This window comes from Netta rufina, assembly GCF_964035555.1.
Source record: "Netta rufina genome assembly, chromosome: 9".
Taxonomy (NCBI): Eukaryota; Metazoa; Chordata; class Aves; order Anseriformes; family Anatidae; genus Netta; species Netta rufina.
The window spans coordinates 7,499,312-7,523,776 of record NC_140132.1 but is presented as its reverse complement, the minus strand read 5'-3'; the positions used below and the strand labels follow the sequence as shown (position 1 = coordinate 7,523,776).

Here is a 24,465-nt window from a genome sequence, read left to right as displayed (position 1 = left end):
ATGTGGCTCTGGTGTTTATTGCAGCTCAGCAATTTCCGTTTTAAATATGCTTAATTAAGCATGTAAAAAGTAAAGTTTTGTGTTCTGAAGTTTAAAATGTGGATTACTAATCTGTGAGCAGAGTTGCTCTCCTTAAATATTTTTTCAGGCTACTTGCTGATGTCTGTAATTTTTGCACAATACTTTGCCTTCAATATTTTTGAATGGTGTTCTGAGCATCTCATAGCAAGAGGTTCTTTGTGATGCCCATGAGGTAGGAGAGTGCATATCCACAGAGTTTGAGGGAGTGCAGATTCCCCAGCCTGAATAGGCCCCACAGCATACCTGGATCTCATTTCTCTTGCAATGCCTCAGGTAATCCTTTCATGGGATTGGTCATACATGGCCGTATTGTATTCAAAATGAATAAATCTTCTCCCCACACCTTTGGGGTTTTATAACGCTATTAAAATGTGTGTAAGTATAGATATAAAATTATGGAACTTTTAGTTCCAAAAACATCTCTCTGAATTGAAAAAATCATGACATGTACAGAATTATTTTCTTGTTATATATATATATTTTTTTTATTAAGAATGGTATGATGCTCAGGGGTAAGTTGCGTGTGTATTTGTTCCCTAATTTCTTCACTAAAGATGCTTCCCAAGTCTCTTTACCAGCACTACATTCTGGTATTTACCCTATGTGAGGTAGGATCAATACGATAAACTATTGGTTTCTTTATTTCCAGAAGGGTTTTGCAAACGGAATCAATCACTGTTTGCTGCCAGCCCCTCACAGTCGTTTGCCTGAGTTGAACCTGACTGTGCCTAACTGTTGAACCTGTCTTGGGGAATAATAATCCTTCTGATCACTATTCATAGTAGGTCTGTCTTTTGACACTATGCTGCATTTTCTGGTGCTTCCTGTCCTTTCCTCTGTTCTTAGGGCAGGGATTTTTTAACAATTCACTGTCATCTTGGTTTTAGATCTCAGCCTGGGAGTTACAATTTCACTAACCCTGGCTGGAAGCAGGAATCTCACTGATAACCTATTCAGTGTTCATTCAAAGACCCCTCAGGTATTTCTTTGGAAGGTTTTCTTTCATCATTATTTTGTTTCTTGTTCTGTCTTGTGCAGAACTATTCTTTCTGATGCAATTCCACGTAGACAGAATGCTTTTAAAACAGATTGAGGAAGGAACTCATTCTAATAATTTAAAATGTCTGTTTCTTCAGCACTAGTAGCATTTTTAGTAGAGAACCCAGAAAACCACTCTGAATTTTTGATTTTTTTTTAAGTCACCATGAAACCAGGCTGAGTTGAAATTACATGGAGTATCTTCAGAATAGTTGTTGCCAGCACTGATGTCTCTGCTGTAAGCCTTGTTTGTTTTTCTACCAACAGTGCCACTCAGTAGCAGAAACCAACCATGAGGATGATTGCAAATAAATGTTTGCAGTCTTGTAGTAAAACGTAGGCTGACTTTCATTGACTTCATGGAGCTCACAAACTTTACCATCATCTCTGGAAAATTAAGAATTTATGTAATAATGAATGGTGGTTTTCTTCACTTCTCCTGGGCGTGGGGGCAGTCAGGGGAGCTGTATTTTACGTCATCAACCAAAAGTAAAAAGCAAATGTGATGTCTTGTTCCTTCACAAATAGCCCCGTCTGTCAAAGATCTTTTCCAAGCCCATATCAATGTAATGCTGTGGTTCTATATTAATATTGTATTTTCTATGAAGGCATTTTACTTTTATTTTCAAGCTAAGAGGATAGCCTCTCCTCCTCTTCAGGAAGAGAAAGCGTGATTACTGTGTAAAAATATCTGTATATGCCTCTGTTATGGCCAACAGGATGGTTTTATTCATGTGAGTTTGTCTTTGACTTACAGGTCAACATACTACTGATTGATTAGTGGTAAAAAGTAACTTTAATCATCTTTGATTTTAGGTCTCCAGTGAATTTACACAGCAAGATTCTTGCAGAGTTTTGTTATCTTACTATGAATATGTACTATTAAGGTATTAATACTCTGAGATTTTCACTCAAAATGCATCACTTGCACCTGTTACTGGGGTTTATTGTGCTTATTTCTTCCTTTTACAGCTATAAAAATAGAGAACAGCTTTCTGAGGTTGGGGGGCAAAATATGAATAAACCAATTTAAGTGAGATATTTATCATCAAAACCAAAAAAGCAATTTTTAGTTCTGTTACCAGATTGCCCTGTACCTGGATGTGAAGCTGAGAGTTGTACAAGCAACAACATATTTTGATTTAAATAAAATTCTGAAGTTGAGTTTTCAAGGAAAAAACTCTTATCCCTTCACCATGTGCCCCCATAAAAAAAGGAGGGTGGTATAGGGGGTAACTACATGTTTATTCCACTATGAGAAGTACACCATAAGAAATTCTTTCAAAAGACCTACTAAACCTGGAACGTATTTAATTACTATTTTAGTTATTCCTCTGTGTCAGTGACCTACCTGATGTTGATGAGCAGCTACTACTGGTTCATCTGGTTTTGAGCTAGGATTTTTTTTAATGGTAGTGGGTTTTTTTAATTACTGGTAGTTTCCCCATCCTCTCTGCCATGCACACACACACACACTCTTTTGAGACTTCCCCACAATTCTAGTGAAGAGGAGATGGAGCTGCTGCATTACCTGAGATGTGTCAAAAATGGATTGCTTTGAGATACTGTCATACAACCTTGTACCAGTGCCACAGCTGGGAAGCTTTTTGCACAATTTACAGAATATGGTTTATGGATGGAAAAGTTGACATACTTGATAATTTGAAAATCACAGCTTGTCAAAAATGATGAGTGCTTCAATAACTTTCCTTTAATTATCATCTCATTTATCAGTCCTACAATATTCCAACTTCTGCAAGGTTACTTGACTACATATCTCCTTACAAATGACTGCTTAAGTCGTCATGATCTGCTAAGTGAGCTATCATAGTATCTGGGTAATAAGTAATTTGGACAGTCAATGTTCTATTTATGTAAGGACACTGAGAGGATGATGAAGGTTGTAGTTGGTTCTTTTGCCAGTTGAGGCTGGTTACTTTTCCTTTACCACAACATTACTGTTACTGCATTTTGGAATACGTAAAGAGCTTCACTGAGATGAAATTTACCTGCTTGAGAGAGAGAGACACCCTTCTCTGGGCTCCTTGTCCGCAGGACAGGGCCATGCCCAGAACCCCATAAAACAGCGTGGGTGTGCAAGTGGGCAATTTTTGGTCCTGAATCCAAGTTGTTCCCAGGTGTTTGCTAGGCTTTGTGCAGGTGGCCCCTGTGTATGCATCTCTGTCCTCTAGACAGAAGCCTTGGCACTAGTATGGCTGTTTCCTTGTATTACTTAATTTCTAGGTTTCTTTCTTTGCTGTAAGGTATCTGACCATGTTGTAATTTTTTATCTTGATTTCTTGGTCTCTTCATGTTGGTAGAAGGACTTTGGAGAGGCTCTTGAGGGACAGAGGTCACTGGGGGAGTGAGACCAGGTACAGATGTCTTACAGGAATAGCAGTTTAACCTGTGAGAGAACTGCCTTAGTCCCTATTTTGCTAAAAATGCTTAATTGCAAACAGAACTTTGTCCTAAGGGAACAACAACTTTAAGAAGTCCTTTAAGAAGTGCATGGTTTGTCTTTTTCTGTTCTGTTACTTTCTTAAGTACTCAGTTTGCAAACAAATTGTATTCTTTTATATCTATTAACTCAGCCCAGTGTTACAGAGGCAAAATGCTTTATAACACTTGCATTCCTAGATTTACTGGGAGTAAATGTTCCTAAGGCTCTTGCTGACAATTGTTTGATCCCACTACTTTCAGACTGTGCCCTTATACTTTTAAGGGCAGTCATATTATTTTGCACAAGTACAGCTATGACAAATGGTTTGGTCTTTAGGCTCTGCAGCCAGCTGCAGTTCCCATGAAGTCCGGAGTATCAGCATTTACTCAGTGTATCCAGAAAATCAGGCTTCTGGTAAGCGAGTCAGTTAATTATGTGCAAGGACTATGATCCAGTTCACTCAATTTTGGTTATGTGCTGTGGGGTTGATAGGAGAAGGAACTGTAAACATCTATTTGTGTTGGGAGAGCAAGCAGATAGGACTTTTGAGTAAACAAAACAGTCCAGTACAGATACCACTGCCATCATTAATCCTTTCTAGAAGACAACTTTGCACATATTCATAAAGTGAAAATACCATTTTTTAAGTGACATCAGAAATTTCAAATACAGAGGTATTTTCGTGGCTCAGAAAAAGAACCCAACTGTCAGATCAGACTAGTTACATGTTAGAGAATTACTGGGTATACATATGAGGGAGGGTTCACTTAATCTAACATTTAACTAAATTCAAAATTTCCATAAAAAATGGTATTTGAAGAGTATTTCAAGTTATTGTACAGGGCACTTTTTGCAATATACTATAACTAAGACTGTAGCCTGTGTAATTCAAGATATATAGCTTTATTTAAAACATGATTTTAATAGGTATAGTTATTGCTGAGTGATACTTCCTGATCTTGTATACTGTTTTTGTGGGGTGGCAGGGCAGGGAAGAGTAATACTTAGTATACAATATTGAGGTCCTCATTTAGCTGTCTGATCTATTCAGTTTCTTAATGTTTCTTTTACCTTGATTCAGAAGTATCTGTTCATGAACATTAAATATACTAAGTAATCTCATAAGCCATTGCCCTGTAGTCTGTGTTTTCCCACACAGAAAGACAAGGAAAAATCTTCTCTCCAGCTTCATCTTACTTAAAAGCCGATTGTGATGGCTGTCCCTTTTTTTGAACTCTGAGAAGCTGAAAACACAGTGATGCTTGCTGATCCTTAAGGACAAAGGACTGAGGTGGCCTAGGGAGCATTGGCTTGCCTTCAGCTGATGAAATACAAGTACAGCCACTCTTGTCCTCCTCAGGGAGCCCGCTTCAGCAGCACATAGAAACGGTGCTCTACTCCAGAAAGCTTTGGTGTGCAACTTCCTCTGCAGCTGTTTGGTAAATAACAGAGGTAACAGAGCAGCTGCTTTCAGCAGATGCCTGACAAACAGTTAGTCAACCCCCTCCTTCCAGAAAACCTTCTGTCACCCCAAAATCCAAGTCTCTAAATGCTATTCCAAAAGCTGTGTCAACACAGCATATGCTACCCAGGGCTAGAGCAAGCAGTTGGCTAAGCTTTCACAATGTAGTACTGCATCAGCCATGCAGATTCTGTTTGTCCAATTGTGGTGGTTTAAGTGCAAATACCACTAGTGTCATCTGAACCATAAAAATGGCTTTGAATCAACTTCACATCTTGATAAAATATTTTGTTTGAATTTCCTGTCAGAAGTACTCAAATTTAAATTATAATTTACTTCAAAAACTGCAAATACAATTTGTTTCTTTACTTATTGAGCAGCAGTTAGATAGAGACTATCTAACTATTTAAATTGCTGAAATGATTTATTCTTGTGCAATGTTCATGGCATTACATCTTTATTGCTTTATATTGCACATGTTGGGTTTTAATAGTTGCATCCTTCATTCCATTAATTTGAAATTAAACATTAAATTGCAATGAAAGTTCAGTCGTAGATCCTAAAGCATAAAAAATAAGCTTTGGTCTTTACTTTCCAAAATGAAACTGGGGATGGAATACAGATTTAGTAGAAAGATGATCTATTCTCTCAGCAAGACTTTTCTTTTTTTTTATGTTAAAGATTTTTCAAAAAATCACCTGTAACTGTGAGAACTGTGTTAATTTCTAGTGCCACAAAATGTATTCTACCTTGTATCAAAAAACAGGTACAGAAACATTGGGGCTTCCCATTGTAAAATATTTAAAGAGTTGTCTCTCCAAAGTTACTTCTATACTTGAATTTGTACTTCTCAAAACTTCCAGAAAAGTCTTAACTCTTAGAGATGCAAATTATGCCAAAGAAACAAAGATTGTAAGTGATTTGAAGAAACCAATAATAAATCAAAGAATGTTTTGATGTAGAGATGAAACTGATGTGTATCTGCAGCATGAATTGTTCCATTAGGATCCTTCAGTTGAATTCAATCCGTTTTCAGTCATTCCTGAGTGTGTGCATGGGAGCTTCAGTTCGCTGTGAACAGCTTATTTGGACACTGATTTGAGGCAGAGGGTGAAGAAATGACTCCTATTTTGTTCCCAGATAATGAGGTGTTTACAAGGTCATGTATACTTTGAGTGCAAGAAATCTAGTGATAGTCATTACTGTTTTTGTCTGCATATTTGGAATTATGGTGTTGAATTTTTTGCAGGAGTGCCCTGGCTCCTCATACCTGCCTCTCCACTGACTGGCATGGTTGAGTCCACTGCTTATGTTATGTCCCAGTCTGTTCAATGCTCCTGGTACAAAATCTCAGATTAAAGCTGAGTGATGTCTCTGAGTACAAATAAGCAGAAAAATGAACTGGTCACCCACTATGTGCTTTGAATTAGCCAACTGTACCCCCAAATAATACATTTTAAATTATATGTAATAATAATTTTAATTGATACAACATTTCCCAAGCTTCTTTATCTCAGAAATTGTCTGCCTTGATATAGGGCCCCAGGGAAAATGCTTTAATTAAAAAATAAGCTTTTCTATCAGTCCACTGAGTCCTCAATAGACTAAACAGCTGATTTTCTAATCCAAGTATAACATGTTGCTGTTAGTTTTCGTATTTGTCTCTGTATATCTCACAAGGGAGCTGAAGCTAGCAGGTCATGTTGGTGCATATATCCTGCTGAGGAAATATTTTTGTTGTGTTTTCCTATCATGCTGTAGGAATTCTGTAAGCAGTACAAATTTAATAGCCAACATTGCTAATTCTAGGTCTTTATTTAATTTTGAATTCTAGTTGCATTATACATGTACATCATTTGCTACTTTGCTAGTATTGTAATAACCTTTTTAATCTCATGTGTGAAGTCTTCTACATCCCTGTTATAAAAATAGGTCCATCCTTTTCAAAGGATGCATACAGTGAAATGGGTCAGTGCCTCACTGTGCCAGTTGTCTCCTGTTTTTCTCAATGTAGACCTCAGTAATCTAGAGGTGAAATAGTTTCGTGATCCATCTTTCAGACACAGATGTGGAATTAGGGCAGAGGTAGCATTGGGGCTTCTGTGCTTACTGAAAGATGACAGTCTGAAGCAAAGTGATGTTTCCACTGTGGCAGACTTCTGGTATGGAAACAGGAAATCTGCAATCACAGTTGCAAACACTGCAGCTGAAAGTGAACACAAATCAAATAATTCAGGTAGCTTGTGTGAAGACGAAAATGACCAGCACACGTATATATGATTGTCATTGACACACATGAAAAAATAGTTCAGAAAATGACCCAATTGGGAACTGAGAATTACACTTCCATTCACTCCTGTATGATAGAGTTCCTTTTATTTAATGTGCTTTGTACAGGTTTAACTGTATGGTTGCAGGATTATTTTTCATATAATACATTTTAATGTGGTATTTTAAAAGGTGGAAAGGCAAATATTTTTCAGTAATGATTGTGTAACTGTTAAAGAGACCATGCTCTGCCTTACAGCATTCTAACTAAACTGGACAGCTGTTTGTGTGTTGAATGTCTGTGTGATACTTGAATGCACTGCTGAATCCACGGGATACTTGCAAGCATAAAACATCTGCTTAACAAAAAGCTTTTCATTTACAGGTGGGAATGGAACTCCATATATTGCCAGCAGTAGTACACTTTTTGGCATTGCTTTGGTATTGTTTTCTTCCACTGTTCAAGCAGATTTCAAAAAGAAAAGAAATATTTGATGTTGCTTGTAATAGAATGCTAATTTTATATGTGTTGAATGGTGGCAGGAATGAATAACAATGTGTTATGCTTCTATGCTTTGGAGTAGAAGATGTTGGAGAACTGTATAATCATAAGTTAATTAAGCACATCTTTATTTGTACGAACCTTTATCTCTTTGTTATGTTTTCTGACCCAGCTGACTGTTTATTGCAGGCTTCACATAGGCATTTATCAATTCTCCATCACTTAAGCTGGAGATCAAGGATGTCTTGTGCAGATTTCAGTGTACAACTTGACATGTTGTGCCTCTATGCAATGGTGGTCTGATTTCCTGCAGAGCGTTATGGTTGGTTGTCTCGATATAATCAGAGCAGGTCCATAAAAATTACACTTTTTAAACGAGCGTCTTTGAACAAACTTGTATAGTAGGTTTTCCAGGTGCTTTGTTGCTGAGTGCCTTCCTGGCTCGAGCGAGTTCCCAGGGAAGATTATCATGGAGGCAGAAAGAAACTCAGATATGGCTGTGATTATATGCTACCTGCAGAACTGTCTTTTTATCTTGAGGGATTGGTCCGTGCATCAGCAAAATGAGACTGGTTCGTTAGGAGTGGGCTTATGGCAACGATGAATCACCTGAAGTACAAGTGCAGTTTCCTCCATTTTCCAATCTGAAATCCATAGGAATAGAATAGGAAGAGTAGCAGTGGATTTATGTTCTTGCCTTGTGGAGCTTGCTGCCTGTAAAACTAGATAGGAAGAAGTAATATTTTTTGTATTTTATTAGGATATCATCATCTCCTTCTGCTTATGATTTCAGTATAGCTTCTTGGATTTTAGTATTTCAGTATTCATTTAATAGGATTGACTTCAGTGAGCTGGAAAAGCATTTTACAGTAGTTACTGCCTTAATAATGCATTTTTCTATTCTTAAAGATACTTTACATCTCTATTATTTTGCACTATTTCCCTATTCTTTCCTCAGAATCCAACCTTTTGTGTTCCATAATTATTTAAACAGTAGCTACAGCTTATCATAGAAAAACTTGTCAAAGCAGTAAACCCTGCCAGTGGCACTGAGACACTCAGAAGGTCAGCAGCTGTGCACTGCAGGAGGTATTCACAGGATTCCAGCAGAGAAACTTGTATATCGTTGTTATCCTGGGAGGCTGGGTTAAAAACAAAAACAACAACAAAAAGGAAACAGCAACCCCTAACCAAACTTTGGAAAAACAAAACAACACAACAACAACAAAACATCAACTGCATCTACTGTATCCATGTTGCATTTCTGAGAAAACAGACATTGAATTGAAAAGTGGTCCCAAGTGCATCGCTTATTTGCAGATCTCCTTCCAACTGGCAACACAGATCTGTGATGCTCAGTGCTCAAAGAACATTAGATGTGCATCTCTATGTGGAGAGAGCACATGTAAAAGGTTAAAAATTCAAATTTGATTCAGATTAATAGTACTTTGATTTTATTGAGAAAAGTTAAAATACCATAGAACAGAACAGTTTGGTTGGAAGGGGCCCTCCAGCCACCTTCCTGACCACCGCAGGGCTCCCCAGAAGCTGACGCCTGTCAGTGCGGCACCGTCCCAGTGCCTCTCCAACACTGACAGGCCGGGGGCACCAAGCACCTCTCTGGGAAGCCTGTCCTGTCCCGGTGTCTGGTCACCCTCATGGTGAAGGGATTTCCCCCAGGGTCCAGCCCAGCCTCCCCGGGGCAGTTCTGGGCCATCCTCTGGGCCTGCCTCTGCCTCCCCTCCTCAGGGAGCTGAGGGAGCAGCGAGGCCGCCCCTCGGCCTCCTCACCTACAGCCGGGAGCCTGGGGGCCTCAGCCTCTCCTCACAGGACATGTCCTCCTGCCCTCCTGCCAGCTCTGCTGCCCTCCTCTGGATGCTCTCGAGAGCCTTGACATCCTTTTGATGTCGTGGAGCCCAGAACTGCCCATGAGGTTCATGGTGAGGCCTCACTGACCCTAAATATAGCAGGAAAATCACCTCTGCTGCCCAGCCAGCTGTGCTGTGTTTAGTACCCACCAAAAAGCACTCTGGCATATTGGCTACCAGGGCACGCTGCTGGCTCATGTTATGCCTACGGTAAGCAGCACCTCCAAATCCCTTTCTGCAGAGCTGCTGTCCGCTAGCTGCACATCTCCCACTCTGTATCTGTGTCTGCCATTACTCCGTCCCACTTGCAGAACCAGGCATTTCCCTTTGTTGAACTTCATGCTGTTGATGATTGTCCAATGAAGTCATTTTAAATCTTTAGTTATAGCAAGAGAAGACTCATATCCATAAGCAAATTTATACACGTTATAAAATTTTTGGGGGCTTAGTTGTACACGAAAAGGATATATTACTGGTGGTTTTCAAATACCTCTATTACAATATGTTGGTGCCATGTAGCTAAATAAAATTCTTGAAGGTCACACGTGTGGAAAAGGCAGTTACCGTTGTTTGTACGCAAGTCTTCAGAGCTTGCAGTGATGTTTTGGTCATGGATACCAACTGTCTATTCCTGTCTCTGGTCTTTGAAACTCGAGGTACGTGTCTTCTAACAGTATTCGCCTCTTCTAAATTGCGAGAGGATTTGTGTGTGATATATGGGTTTGAGTCTTAGGCACTTTGGGATTTTTCAGGGAGACCATGCTTAATTTAAGATGTATAAAACCACATCCCTAATTCTAAATAAATGATCAGCTATACTGATTTGTGCATCTGAGGAAATTACACGTAGAAATATAATAAAAGTCTAGAGAGTAATAACATCAGAACAGGATATGAATATTAATGAGTCATTTTGTCAGCAGTGAACTAATGGAGCCTGGTTTCCTTCAGCTTTGTGCCTCATTTTTGATTTATTGCTATCAAAAAGGTACAAAATAGAACTGAAGCTTTTTTGTTGTTGTTGGCCTTTTATAAGGTCTTGCTGTGGGCTGTTTGCTGTCTACTGAGATGTGACCTCTTTGTCACCCTTACACTACTTCTGTATTATCTCTGTATTGTGCAGCTGCATAATTTTATAGTGGTTATGGGAAACTTATCTTGTGGGAAACTCATCTTTTTAAAATTTAGTTGAAATTAGCAAATGGTTTGGAAGTTAATGGGGGGAACAAATATGCGTGTGTACACTCACATACAGACATACCCTGAACACAGTTATGTACAGTCTACTCCATAAGCAATCAAAAGGCCACTAGAGAGGGTAGAACATGCAAAGAACTCTGGTTGGAGTTAATGAAACATAAACATTTTGTAATTATGATTCACATACAACTGTTGCTTTTTAAAGATTAATGGTCAAAATGATCAAATATCAGGGATCCCAGCTTTTGATGGCAAGTCTTTTGCATTCTTGGTGTAATGAAAGTTGAAGAAAAAGCAAAGAATGCTGTGAAAGGCAAAGTAATTTGCAATTTTTTTCCTAACTTCTGAAATTGAGCTCAAATCAATAATTTTGTGTAGTTGTTAAAGGAGTAACATCTTTCCTTTTTTCTTTTTTTTTTATTTGAAAGCATAAGGAGTCTTGTTTTTCATATAAAAGGCAGTAATTCATAATACAATTTTTGATTAAGGCTTATAATTATTAAATCTGTTACGTGAATGTTGCTGAATAGGAAACATTATCATTAAGAATTTCTAAATGCTGCAAGAATTTGTTGGTTATATTTCAGTAATGATAAACTGCCAATAGCTTTTTCAGCCTAGTATAATTGTTACAGAAGAAATGATTATATGATTAATATTTCTTTGGTAATAACCTATGAATCTCTAGCAGAGCTCTCAAAATCATATAGGCTTCAAAATTTATAGTGATTGGCTATTAATAGTCCAAATGATATGAAGAGAAAAATACTATGTCCAGAATTGAATTAAAATGTTCATTGAAATAAAGCAACTCCTAGTAAAGTTAAACCCTGCAACCAGGAGATTTTATAGGAAACTAACAGAAAACGCTCAGGACGTAACTCTTGGCACTGGGAGAAGAAATGCTTTCCCTTTACCCTGGAGTCAACTGCTATAGGATTTCATGAATGTGGTATCATCAACTTATACCTATTTATCAACTCACTGCCACCACTGCTTGGATCAACAAATCCAATATGCACCTATTCCCAAACCTATTCAAATGAAATTAATATTAATATTTTTCCTGCATTGTCTATTGTGAGGAAGATACTTTATCTATGTGCACTCTAATTCACAACAAAGAAGGCAGGTGGGGAAGGCAGCTTAAATAATGAGCTTGAATAAGACAGATCATGTGTCCTTATCCTTGAACGAGATACTTAACAGTAGGTATCTAAGAACCCAGTAAATAACACAAGCTTGGTACATTTCTTACAGGCATCAAGGTAGGAATGAGGTTAGCTCAGCTGGATTTAAAAATAAAACCCTGTGGCTCCATTTTATAATAAAAAATAGTATTTGTTTTATTTTAAAGAGAATATTTATAATGCCTAGCAGTGGTTCCATATATCTGTGTGCATTAGTCTCATAGGGTAAAGATAGACTTCATTCATTTTCTTTGTTACAGCTGATACAATTCTGTCGTTTCCATTTTCAATAGTCATTTCATTAGCCCACCTTTTTAGAATCATTGCTATTACTATACATTTTCAGTCTTCACCAACATTAACTCATTTATTTAGAAATGGTAGTAGAACCCTTGTTCTGAAAATTCTTACCTCACTTTTAAAATCATGTGCTATTATTTTCACATCAGTAGGTTGCTGTAACCAAAATCTTCAAGTATAAGATTTTTTTTTCGTAGTGTGCTTACAAATATTTCTGTGTATCCATGCAGCTGTCATTATTTTGTCTTTGGCAAATGTGAGCATAAAAGACAAAATTAGAGTTATATATAAAGTTGGAGTATCTAGCATAGGAATGGAATACAGAGACTTCCAAAATATTTGCTGAGAGCTAATTAGGGTCCTGGTCCTCTGATTGCTTTGTATCAGCCCTCTATGCTTGGAAAGGAAAAAAATGATAAACATTTAGACTAAGGGTGAGATCACTTTTTTTTTATTATTATTATTTGTTTTTGGTCTGCCTGGAGCTATTTCTGGTTTAAGAACAGTAGGCTTGGATGTCTGCAAATGCTGTATTGTTTACAATCAAGCAGTGGATCAATAAAATAATAAACACAAAACACTGAAGTGAGGACTTCTGTTGATGGATTGTGCGTCTGTGGAAAACTGTTATTAAGAAATTATAAAAGCTGCTATTACAGAACAGAACAAATAAAATTTTTCTGTTAAACTTCACATACACTGTTATTTTTGTATTAAAATAAAACTGAAATCTTACAGTATCATTTTAGATGAATGTTACAGTTTGAAATTGCATGGAAATTAGTTTTTTTTAGTTTTTTTTTAGAGATGTGTGACAATGTGACCAGTGCCCATGATAAAAACTATACAAACTGCTCCACTTCAGCCTTCTCTTAGTGCTTTGTTTCCTATGAAACAGTTCATAACTATCATGAAGCTTCCTTTTATGGAGATGCAAACTCAGTCTTTTTCAGAGTCTGATTCTCAGGATAAAATTCATTCTTTTCTCTATAGCTCAAATATTTGGGCTCATTGAGGATGAGCTAAAAAGAGCTTGGAACAGAGCACATCCTTCATCTACCTTGACGTACCGCACAGCCCTTTCATGCCATTTGAGTGAGGGGCTGGAGCAAGCAAATGTTCAAGTAAATATTTGATGTGTTTTCCCAATGCCTTGTAATTAGTAAAACAACTGCGTGCTGATCCTGTAAAGACAGTCAAAGGATTGATTACAAGTATTAAGTGGGGGATTCATTTGCCTAAATGTCAGTGTATAGAGCTGAGCACAGCTTCAGCTCCCATCATAATCAAGGGAAACCTGTGCGGTAGTATTGAGGGAATATACTTAAGGCCTGTATTCATACTTCAGATATGCCTAATTCCCACCCCCAACCTCTGTGCCCCAAAAAACACAAGCTCACACATATCTGTCCCATTTTTTTCTTTCTCAGGTGTAATGGGAATTATGAACTCCAGCAATTTTATAACGTAACTGGACAGCCTCTTCTCCAAAACCAAAAAAAAATGTTCTAATACAAAAAGAGAGAAAGGAGTTAGGCTTGCATTAGAGGGCACAGACTCAGGGTTTATTCAGAATTTGGCAGTTGACTCAGATATGATTGGCAATGAGATTTCCAAAAGGCTGCAACTGTAAATTGGAAATAAATGGAAAAGAATTACATGAGTGGGAGACAGCTTTGAATCTGTAATGCATGTCCCGAGACTGACTTGCTCATAAAAAAGCATGTGTTTAATGTGTCATAAAAATATTTTAGCCACATTGGTCTTTGTAGAAATGCTTCATTTTTAAAGTTGGATTTTGAGTGGCTAAAAATGAATACAGCATGTATACCCTTGTCATCAGTATGAAGGGTGAAAAAATAAAAGCATCACCAGAAATTGTTGTATATTTTTTTTCCTTTGAGATATTTTATCATTTTTTAATGTTGTCTTTTGTGTCCAGATCAATTTTTTAGTCCTTGCTATATCATCTGTTTTGTTACATAGTATTCCTCTGAGAGAAGCTATGGATCTATTATGTTAGGAGGCAGTTTGGAGGCAGAGTGAGTTGCTGACAAAAAGGCATTCATGTATGGGTATGTGAATGTGGGTGGGTGACTGCAGTGTCCAAAAGGGACACATGTCTGTGTTCTTTTTACTACTTCTGTTTCAAAGATGATATATGTGTGTAAATAAAGCAAGATGTATTTTGAACGTGCCTGTGTTCTGCATCATTAATTTTTTCACTGTTGGGAGCTAAACTGCAAGAATCTGAACATCTGCTACCACCTGCCAGTTCAAGTGTGTCAAGGAAGGAGTGACAGCAGTTAGAAAATACCACCTCTAAAATACTCTCTATTTTTCTTTCTGCTATTTTTTTTTTTTTTTAAGTAAATACAGTCTTCTTAACATAGCTAAAAATTTAGCTTTGTGCCGTATCTAGGGAATGGTCTGTAGGGCTTTAAGAAACGATTTTGTAATGACAGGAGAAGAGGAAAGGACATGACCAGAGCTGCACTCATCACGTAACAGTCCACAAGTATGTGGCCACCATCCCTTTTAGATACATTATAAACTGATACCTGAGTCTATACTACCCCATCAGTGCATGAAATACAAACGAATGCTGATATCTCCACTGTCACTCTAATGCATAAGATTATCATTGTTGTGATTGTTTTATATTATTTTTATACGTATATTACAATACTTTAATATATCTGTTATCTTATTTATCTTACTTCTCACAGGTGAGATCTGTGCTTTTAAAATCCATGGACAAGAAATGCCCTTTGAGGCTGTTGTGCTAAACAAGACATCTGGAGAAGGTCGTCTTCGAGCAAAAAGTCCTATTGACTGTGAACTGCAGAAGGAATATACATTCATCATACAGGCCTATGACTGTGGATCAGGACCAAGTGGAACAAACTGGAAGAAATCTCACAAGTGGGTGAAAATGACTTGTTTTTTGTTTGTTTGTTATGCGTTCGCTCTGCAGTACAGATCAGATTAAAGGGCCCTTTCAATTTGTATTGTAGTCAGGTAGAAAGAAAGCAAACCAAAATAATTCATCATTGCAATAGTTAATACACTTATTTTTTCCTATTTCCTGTTAGAAAATATTTTTCTTTTTTGCCTCTTGCAGTTTGACCCATTCTGCATTGGCTCCAGCTGAACTTTTTAATAGGATCACTGTTCAAGTGGAGTTTTTGTATATTTTTCCATTCTTGCTTTCACATTAAATACGTTGACCAAACAGATCATACAGGACATGGAAGCTAGGTTTTAATTGATATTTATAAATTTTAAATAGGTTTTCTCTCAGTTTATCTCATTTCAAATGGTAGGAAAAGGGAAAATTGCCCATTGTTTAGTATGTGTATTATCTACAGCAGTGTTGCCTTTGCACAGTGTGTTTCTAACCTCGGCTTTTGAACAGCAAGTCCCAGAGGAATTCAAATCCCCTGGAAGAGAGGGTATTAAAGGTTAATAGGTGGCACTTTTTACTGTGGAGCCAATTTGTTTCATAACCTTAAGTAAGACAGTACCCTTTTCCCCTTTCAATTCATGAAACCAAGCTCTAGGCCATTTGTCATTGAAGATTAAAATAAATCACGTATAGATGCATAACTGTTATACAGATTGTTCATTTTGCTAAGAGCCACTTAAATAAATGATTAGTAGTAATAGTTCTTCCTTTTGTTCATCCAGGATACATGACAATTAAAAAAACTAATCAGTTTTATTATGCATTCCAAACTCTTTTATGGTATTTTAAAAGAGTACACATCTAGAAGGAAGTCTGCAAAATCAAATAAACATCAAGTCTCAGAAACAGTTTCTGTTTCATGTTTTTAAATGTTATTGTGTTTTTCCCTCATGTCAGTAACAAGCTAGAAAGTGTTAGACTTGGAATATTTTAGTCTAATGGTGGCCAGAATGAAATCTGTCCCACTGGGACCAGCCATTTTTATATTTTCTCTGGTTTGTGTAGTAAACCACACGTTAAGCTATGCTGTTTGAGTCCCAGTATTTATTCCTGGCTTTGCCATTGATCTAGAATGTCCCTTCATTTCTCTGTCCCTCTTCTATTCTTCCTATCCAACCAGGCATTAGTCTCATTCAATAGAAAGCCTTTAGAGTTTGTACATTAATGCAGAAGATCTCTTATTTTTGACCCTCAAAAGTTTACCACAATGCACATATTGATAATGTGGCATGGTTATTATCTTAATGAGAGATGCCAACAGCAAGGATCCAATCCTTAGATTTGTACGTAAATGAGGGTCTTGGGATTTACCAGAGAAGCTCAGGCCTACATCAGTGCATGGGTCATAGTGCATAATTTGCCTCTTTAAAAGCCATGAAACATTTCAGTTATGAATACTGTCACTACTCTTTCCTTTAGAAGGCAAATTGCAAATATTGTAGCTAATTAAGGCATTAGGTAATTATAAGTAGCAGAAGGTGAAAGGCTTATTTAATAATGAAGTGTTCACAAACTGATCATTTTTAATGAATTTTTAATAGTACTGTAATCCACTTCTTTTTCCACTTTCTAGCACATTTTATCTAGTGCCAGTTAAGATATTAAATTGGGTAAATTAAACAGAAATTCAAGAATATTTCATTTTAGCAAATGTTGACATGGGTTTCTAGATATTTCTTGTTAGTCTTATCAATTGTTATGAAAACAAAGTGTTAATAATATGTTCTTACTTAAAGTCATGCTAATCTGATTTTTCTCTTTGATTATTTACCTATTCTAGGGCAGTGGTCCATATCCAGGTGAAGGATGTCAATGAGTTTTCACCAGCTTTCAAGGAGAGTGTGTATAAGGCCACTGTGACGGAGGGAAAGATCTATGATAGCATACTGCAGGTAGAAGCTATGGACGAGGACTGTTCTCCACAGTATAGCCAGATCTGCAATTATGAAATTGTCACGACAGATGTTCCTTTTGCCATTGACAGAAATGGTGAGTATGGAGAAATATCCAATTGTAAGTTATGGGACAGGTAACAGTAATTTCTGTAAATAGTATAATCAGCATTTGATACCAGTTGATAATCTGGCTCTTTGAATTCTAACTCAAGAAAATAGACCTGTTCTCATCTTTGAGAATGAAGGAACTGTAATACTGGAAAATTGTATTTCTTTTATATATGATGTGGTTAGAAAGTGCCACAGTAATTTATCATGACAATTAAAAAAAAAAAAAAAAAAAAAAAAAAAAAAGGTTTTGGACAATATCTTTCTCTGCCACTCAGGCTGTTCTCTTAATCGTCTCAGATCTGGTTTCCCATCCAAGAGATGGTATTTCACTTTGTAGATATGAGTGCTGCTTTCTCTATACCTGGAGCAGAGACCCATGATTTACCTTGGACAGTTGTGCTACGTGTGCAGCACACATTGTTTTTCAAAGGAAAAAGGTATCAAAAGAAAAGTTCATGTCACTGTCCTTTGTTAATGATATTCATATGTGCACTTGTGCAGAAATTCAAAATGTATATTCCTATGCATACAGAACTTGTTTCCCCCAAACAAGCACCCTGTGTGTATACCCAGCAATTCTCTTATTTATCTTTCCTAACAGAATCATTTAATCCATGTTGTATCTAGGAGGAGAATACTTTTTGGAAATTAAATCTGATTTTTGTCCAATTTGGAAATTGAAAACATGCATGTAGCTACATTTTATCTAAGAAGTCATTTTCATGTTGGGATGTTTTATAAAAAGCCTTTTATAAAAAATGATTCAACCTACTCAAAAATGATTCAACTTTATTTGCACAGCTCTTGCATGATGTACAGTTGAGCTTCAAAAGATAATAACCTGTTAGCATCAATAAAATATAAATGACATTGGGAAAAAAAAAGCTTCTTATAATTCTGTCACTGGGAGGCAAGCATTCTTTATACTATATATGGGGTGTGATCATAACGAATACATCTCTGCTTAAGTAAATGAGTTCAGCTGGCACAATAATATTTTGTCGGAGCAATAGCACAAATGATTTTATCCAGGAAGTGAGGCATCTGGAAGCAGATGTTTGTGTGCCATTCCCTTGCAACTTTTCCTATTTGTGGATTTTTTATTTTATTTTATTTTTTTTGCTAATGGTGAGATTTCCTGGGTTGTCATAAAAGGAAGTCCTCCACGTTTGTTTGAAACCCTTCTCTTTCCAAAGGTCCAAGGTACTCTGCAGTATGGGGCTGGTTACTTACCGGAATTGCAGGCAGTTTCATAAATAGGGTTGTGACTTATCATAGTTAAGTAAAAGAGATGAGTATGATATGGAACGGACATTCCAATTGTTTATACCTTTTCAGCTGTTATCACACAGTGCAGGTGGTTCATGTGTGATTATGGCTTCCTTTCAGTTGGAGGTATGATCAAAAGCATGTGAAGTGTCAGGAGTTTTTGGTTACATATTTGTCCCTACGTGCTTGTGACCTGCTTTCCAGCAAAGGCAAAGAGAAATTGACTTAAAGATGACTTTAAAGCCTGCAGTGAATAAAAGTGAATAATTGGAATGAGGTTGTAAAACCTTGCAGTTTTATGGTCTTGAATTCAATTAATAACTTTTTGATCTATTTATTCACTAAAAGAACACTGCTGCCACAATCAACACTAATTGCAGTCTAATTTGCAATTTTTTTAGATAATGGTAATTGCTTAAGACCACTGGGACTAGAGACAGAGAATAGATGGTTGCACTTTTATTTTGCGACAGAAATATGTTGTCTAGTTCCAACACATCACTGCTCAGATATCTCTCTGTGCCAGCAGATACGAACTTTCTCTGATTTTTTTCTTTGGCATTGTTCCCATTTTTGTTACCTATGGGATGTATTAAAATAGATGTATGAGATGCTTGGGACTGTGGCTGTTAATGCTGTGCTAATTAGGATTTTGTTTATAGTTTTTCAACCATCATGAAAAAAAGTAAATCTAGGGTCTTTCTTCTAGTGAAAGTCATGTCATTGTGTCATTTGGAATTGATTGTTTTTCTCACTTTCCAGTAACATAGATGTAGAATTTCATTTCCCAGAATGAGTATTTGATCAGATGCTTCAAATCAAATCTAAATATTGCAGAGAGCCCCAGAAGTAGGGGGTGGGGGGCAATGAAAATATGCCATTATCAGTTCCAGATGGTGGGATTTTTTTTTCACCGCCAACCCAAAAAAACAATCATTAACACAGACGTTGAAAAAGATGAACATGCTATTCATCAGCTTTTGCCTTTTGGCACATTTTTCCCTTTTTAGGCAAAAATTAATTCTTGTTTCTAGTTCAATCCGGTGAACATTTTTGTTGTCTTGAAAAATTGCACTGTGCATTGGGCAGCATTTGCAGAAACAGAGAACCCTTTGGACTGCAGCAGTACACAGTCTACTTCACATCACCAAACTGTTCAAGGTGTGAATTAATAGGCACAGAAAGCAGCATTCAGCTCCAGTGTAGATTTTGTAGACCTTAGCAGCTTACGCATTTCAAGCTAGGTAACATAACGTTTCCCATTTATATTTGGCAACTTTGCTGCTTTGCATGTGAATAAAATTGCTTTAAAAAAGCACAGTACTCACACAACCGACCCTTTTGTATATGGTGCGCATAACATGCAAGATAATAAACTCTTGGTTGTAGAATACATTCATGCAATAGCAAAGGACAAGTCTATGCTTTGCTATGCAGAGAACTAGGTCTAAGGGTATAAGATACAATATGCTTTAAAGAGACTTTTACATACAGTTCCGTCTAGTTGTCTTAGCAGTTGTCATCAGTTCTGTTACCATCCTATCCATATTGCCTAGGCTTTTTTTTCAAGTAACAGATTAATTAAGCCACATTTCCTGGACTTATTTGTAATGTCAACAGAACAACATTTTTATATATTTTCTGTCTTGTCAAGGGACATGGTCAAATGGTTAGAGAATTCAGATGTATACACAAATACCCTTATGGCTCTGACCTGCTCTCTGATCTTGGAGAATATGTTTAATATCTGTTTATGACTTAGCTTCCTCATCTTTAAAATGGGTATTACAATGCTTGTCTATCACATTTAGAAATACATATTCAGATTGCTCTATATGAAGATGAATTACTGAATTATCTGTCCAGTCAGTACAGGTTCTGTCAAATCATGTATCTTTTGAAAGATATTTTTTTAAAGCAGACCTGGGCAGTCTCTCAAGATCACCTTTCCAATGCTGAGATCTGTGTCAGGAGCCTTGCAAATCTGGTATTACCAGAAACCTGAAAATTTATAGTTAAGCATTTACATGTGGCTCTTGTTTGTTTATTAAGCCAGTTTCTTTCTATTATCTATCTATTATTAAAAGTGCACGCTTCTGAGAAGTCATTCTAATCCTCCAGTTGATGAATGCTCCAATACAGTTCTTGCTGGCTCTTGGCATCTGGGGCTGTTGAACTGTTGCTCCTGTGAGCAGGCTGAAGCAAGAAGCCATTCATGCACCAGCACTAGTCCTAGTCTCTGGTATGGGTTAGGGGGTTGTCTTATCATTCCTATACTTACAGGGAGTAAGAAGGAAATTCAAAAGGGAATTGCATTCGTAAACTAGTCAAGTCTTTCCCCCGTTCTTGTAACTGCTCCGAAATAAGATGAAAGACACCCATAAAATAGGAACGTCTGCATCAAACTATCCCCCAGACTGACCATGAAGAAATAGAAGTGTAGCTGTGTGTGCCCTCATATGGAAATATTGATATTTCTGTTGTTGCTTACCTGATTTTGTTTTGTTTTTAAATCTGTTATACCTCTGGCTATTTCCAGGAAAAGGCAGAGATTTAGAAGGACTGAAGAAAATTGAATTTACAGGGTAATTGTGAACTGTGTAGAGAAGTACTTACTTCCCCCATTAAAATTTCCTTTTTTATTGATTACCCTTTAATTTGTGGATGAGATGAAAATAGGAATTTTCAGTCTGTCATCTCTAAAACATTAATTAGTCTGTATTTATAGTACTCATTGTCCATCTACTTTTTAATCATATTGATTAAATTGTAAAATAAAGTAGCATAAAGTATCAGAGTTAACAGAAAAATTGAATAATTAGGAAATCAATAAACTATTTAGTAGCATATACAAGACATCCAAATGACCTTCCAGAATAACACCTAATAGTCAGAATTTTTGTAGACCAAATCATAAAAGACCATAATGAAGTACAAACTTTGGAAGATAGATTTAATGAAATGTAAATACGTTGTATGATTTTTAAATCTTAGCGGACAGCTAATGGGCCAAACAAATTCTAGCAGTCTGCTAATGTCAGCTTAGCCAGCTTTGGTTTCTTGAGTTCTCTCTGAGGATTGTGGACTAAAATAATGCCAAGGAGAACTAAATAGGAAATTATAAAAGATTCATGTAAAATAAAATGCAGAAAAGAAAGAACAACTGAGCAGATACTAAGTGAATAGTTAAGTATGTAGTGCCAGTTCGGCACCAAATCCTCTTAAGTAGGTACTAATGAAGCAACTCAAGACAGTAAAATGGGTAGATTAGGTTTCTGTTGTTTTGCTAATTACTAACTCAAAAATAACTAAGTAGTTGGTACCGTTTGTGCAGTTGGATTTGTGTTGGGAAGATGCATGGCAGACTTAAGAATGCCTGGCAAGGTGCCTGTGAAAGAGAATTAAGGAAGCTGTAGGATACAGCTGTAGTACTGTTTCCATACTGTCCTTCATCAGGACTTTCTGCTTCTCCATTTGAGATACAGAAATGAAGATAGGGCTTTTCCCACACTGTTCCCTGTCCAGGTGTGGCCTCAACAGTGCTGAGCAAGGGGGAGGATCACCTCTCGACCTGCTCTCCACACTCCTCCTGATGCAGGCTAGGATCCATTGGCCTTCTTGGCCACAAGGGCATACTGCTGGCTCAAGTTTAACTTGCTGTCTGCCATGACCACCAGGTCCCTCTCCACAGAGCTGCTCTCCAGCAGGTCAGCTGCCAACTCACACTAGTGTCTGGGATTATTCCTTCCCCTGTGCATGAGCCTGCACTTGCCCTTGTTGAACCTCATGAGGTTCCTCTCCACCCAAGTGTCCAGCCTGTATTCATTTAGATGAGAAAGAAAGCAGTGTCGATGACATACTTTGACCAGCATCTGTTGGAAATCAGACCACTGTATTTTACTAAATTTGAAGATCTGGGTGCTCCTCACTCCAAATTTGGCCCAACTGATTTTGCACATCTGTACTTAAAGGCAGTTTAGTGGAGCATTTGTTCAGAGTAAGCATCCAGAGAGGTGGTATAGCAGCCCAGCGCAAGCATGCAACATATTCTAAACAGTCTCAGATTTTGGTTTGAACAATAACTGCATTTCAGTGGAAAAGAACATAATTAAAATGCTGAACTTGTTAATTACATGAACATACAGGTGCACAGTAATCTTCCAAGCCTGGAGAAATACTCCGAGAAAGACATTTCCTTGTGAAAGTTATTTCTTTGATCATAAAACAGGTGATTTACCACCTTCACACATGTGTCAGGATCAGCAGATAATTTGTTGTTTCTGAGTTCTGTTTTCCATGTGATAGCTCAGTGCTGTCATATCAAATACAACTGAGCATTATTTGGAAGGTGATTCTGCACCTTATTTTTAGAACCCAGGGAAAGGGGTTAAAGGACTAAAAATCTCTCTGACTTAAAGGGTAACAACTTTAGGGAGGAAATATACTTAGGCTGGAGATACATTCACCAATGCAGCTCAAGAGTGCAAATGCAGCTGCCACATTAAGGCAGTGTATTCTGGGAAGATGTGAAAAATACGGTTGCATCTACTCATGCTTTAGATGCAAAGATGAAACTACTAAATAGTCTAGTCTTCAGAAAATGTTGTTGTGCAGATGTGTTCTAATTCAAATATGCCCATGTAAATCCTTAGCATTAGTAAAGAATGTTATAGTTTGCCTAATAACTTCTTCATTTGTCTGCTGGATAGAAAGAAAGTACTACCCACTCCTTGTAATTGTCCTGCCTGTGAATGTGCTCCAAAGAGCTTTCAGATTACACAACATTCATGGTTAATCAGCTATTATAATCTGTATATGCTTAGCCAAGAATTGTTGAATGTTGTCTTGTATTGATTCTATAGGTAACATCAGAAACACTGAGAAGCTGAACTATGATAAGCAGCATCAGTACGAGATAATGGTAACAGCGTTTGACTGTGGGCAAAAACATGCAAGAGATGATGTCTTAGTACGAGTTAATGTAAAACCAGTGTGCAAACCAGGCTGGCAAGGTAAGGTTTTATAGTTTATATATTTTAAAGTTATTTTTATTTTTTAAGTATTTTTCTTTGCCATTTTTTTTCCCCTCACATACACAGTAAGGAGAAACTATGGTCTTTATTGCAATGGTATAGAAAACTGTTGTTATTTCTTTTGTTTACTTTATTCTGAGCCTGTTAAAAATGTGCATAACAATCCCATAGTTGGTTAGATTTGCAGTATTTCTTTAGTCAGAACCAAAAATCAAACACAAAAAAGGCTGAATATACAGAAAGGTTAAAAAATGTTTCTGGTTTGCTTTTCTCCTACTGCTCCTTTAAATAAACGTTTTGGAGCCACCATGACAAGGTACTTTTCCTGTCTGGACCAGAGGATTTCAGATTATATTATTCCAATATGGAAATGTCTTCTGTATGCATGCACAAATGCATGAGTCAAGGCATGCTCAACCAGTAGTAGGTATGAAAGGCATGTTTTATCCAGATTACTGTCTTCGTATTGAGAAATTTCAGTAGGTGTATATATATATATATATATATATATATATTTATATTTTTTATTATTATTTTTTAAAGGGGTTTTAAGGAGCTGCAATCTACTGTCTAAAATGGTGAAAACCCAACTAGTGATATGTTGAGAAGACAGATACACCACAAATTATAAGGAATTAAGATGAAAACAAAGGCTGGATTAGAAAAAAAAAGTAACTTGATATAACCCTTATGATGGGTTTATGATGCAGATGTTATCTGGGACTAACCTGAGCTTCAAAATTGTAATTTTTAAAGAGAACAAATGAGAAGGAAAAAATTCAGTTCGGTTGTTACACATGAAGACAAATTTGTTGAACAAACACCAAAAAAATAAAA

General features: G+C 37.0%; 1 protein-coding gene across 1 annotated transcript in view; it reads left to right on the top strand.

Moving 5' to 3' along the window:
• Positions 1–15,101: 15,101 nt before the first annotated feature.
• CLSTN2 (calsyntenin 2) overlaps positions 15,102–24,465 on the top strand; it is a gene marked incomplete at its 3' end in the record, with an annotated part of 79,168 nt that continues 69,804 nt past the window's right edge. Inside the window, exons 1-3 of the mRNA XM_084292331.1 lie at positions 15,102–15,277; positions 17,101–17,309; positions 23,458–23,607. Of these exons, the coding sequence (XP_084148457.1) occupies positions 15,117–15,277; positions 17,101–17,309; positions 23,458–23,607 (520 nt within the window). The 5' untranslated portion in view covers positions 15,102–15,116. The remainder of the gene's footprint in view (positions 15,278–17,100; positions 17,310–23,457; positions 23,608–24,465) is intronic.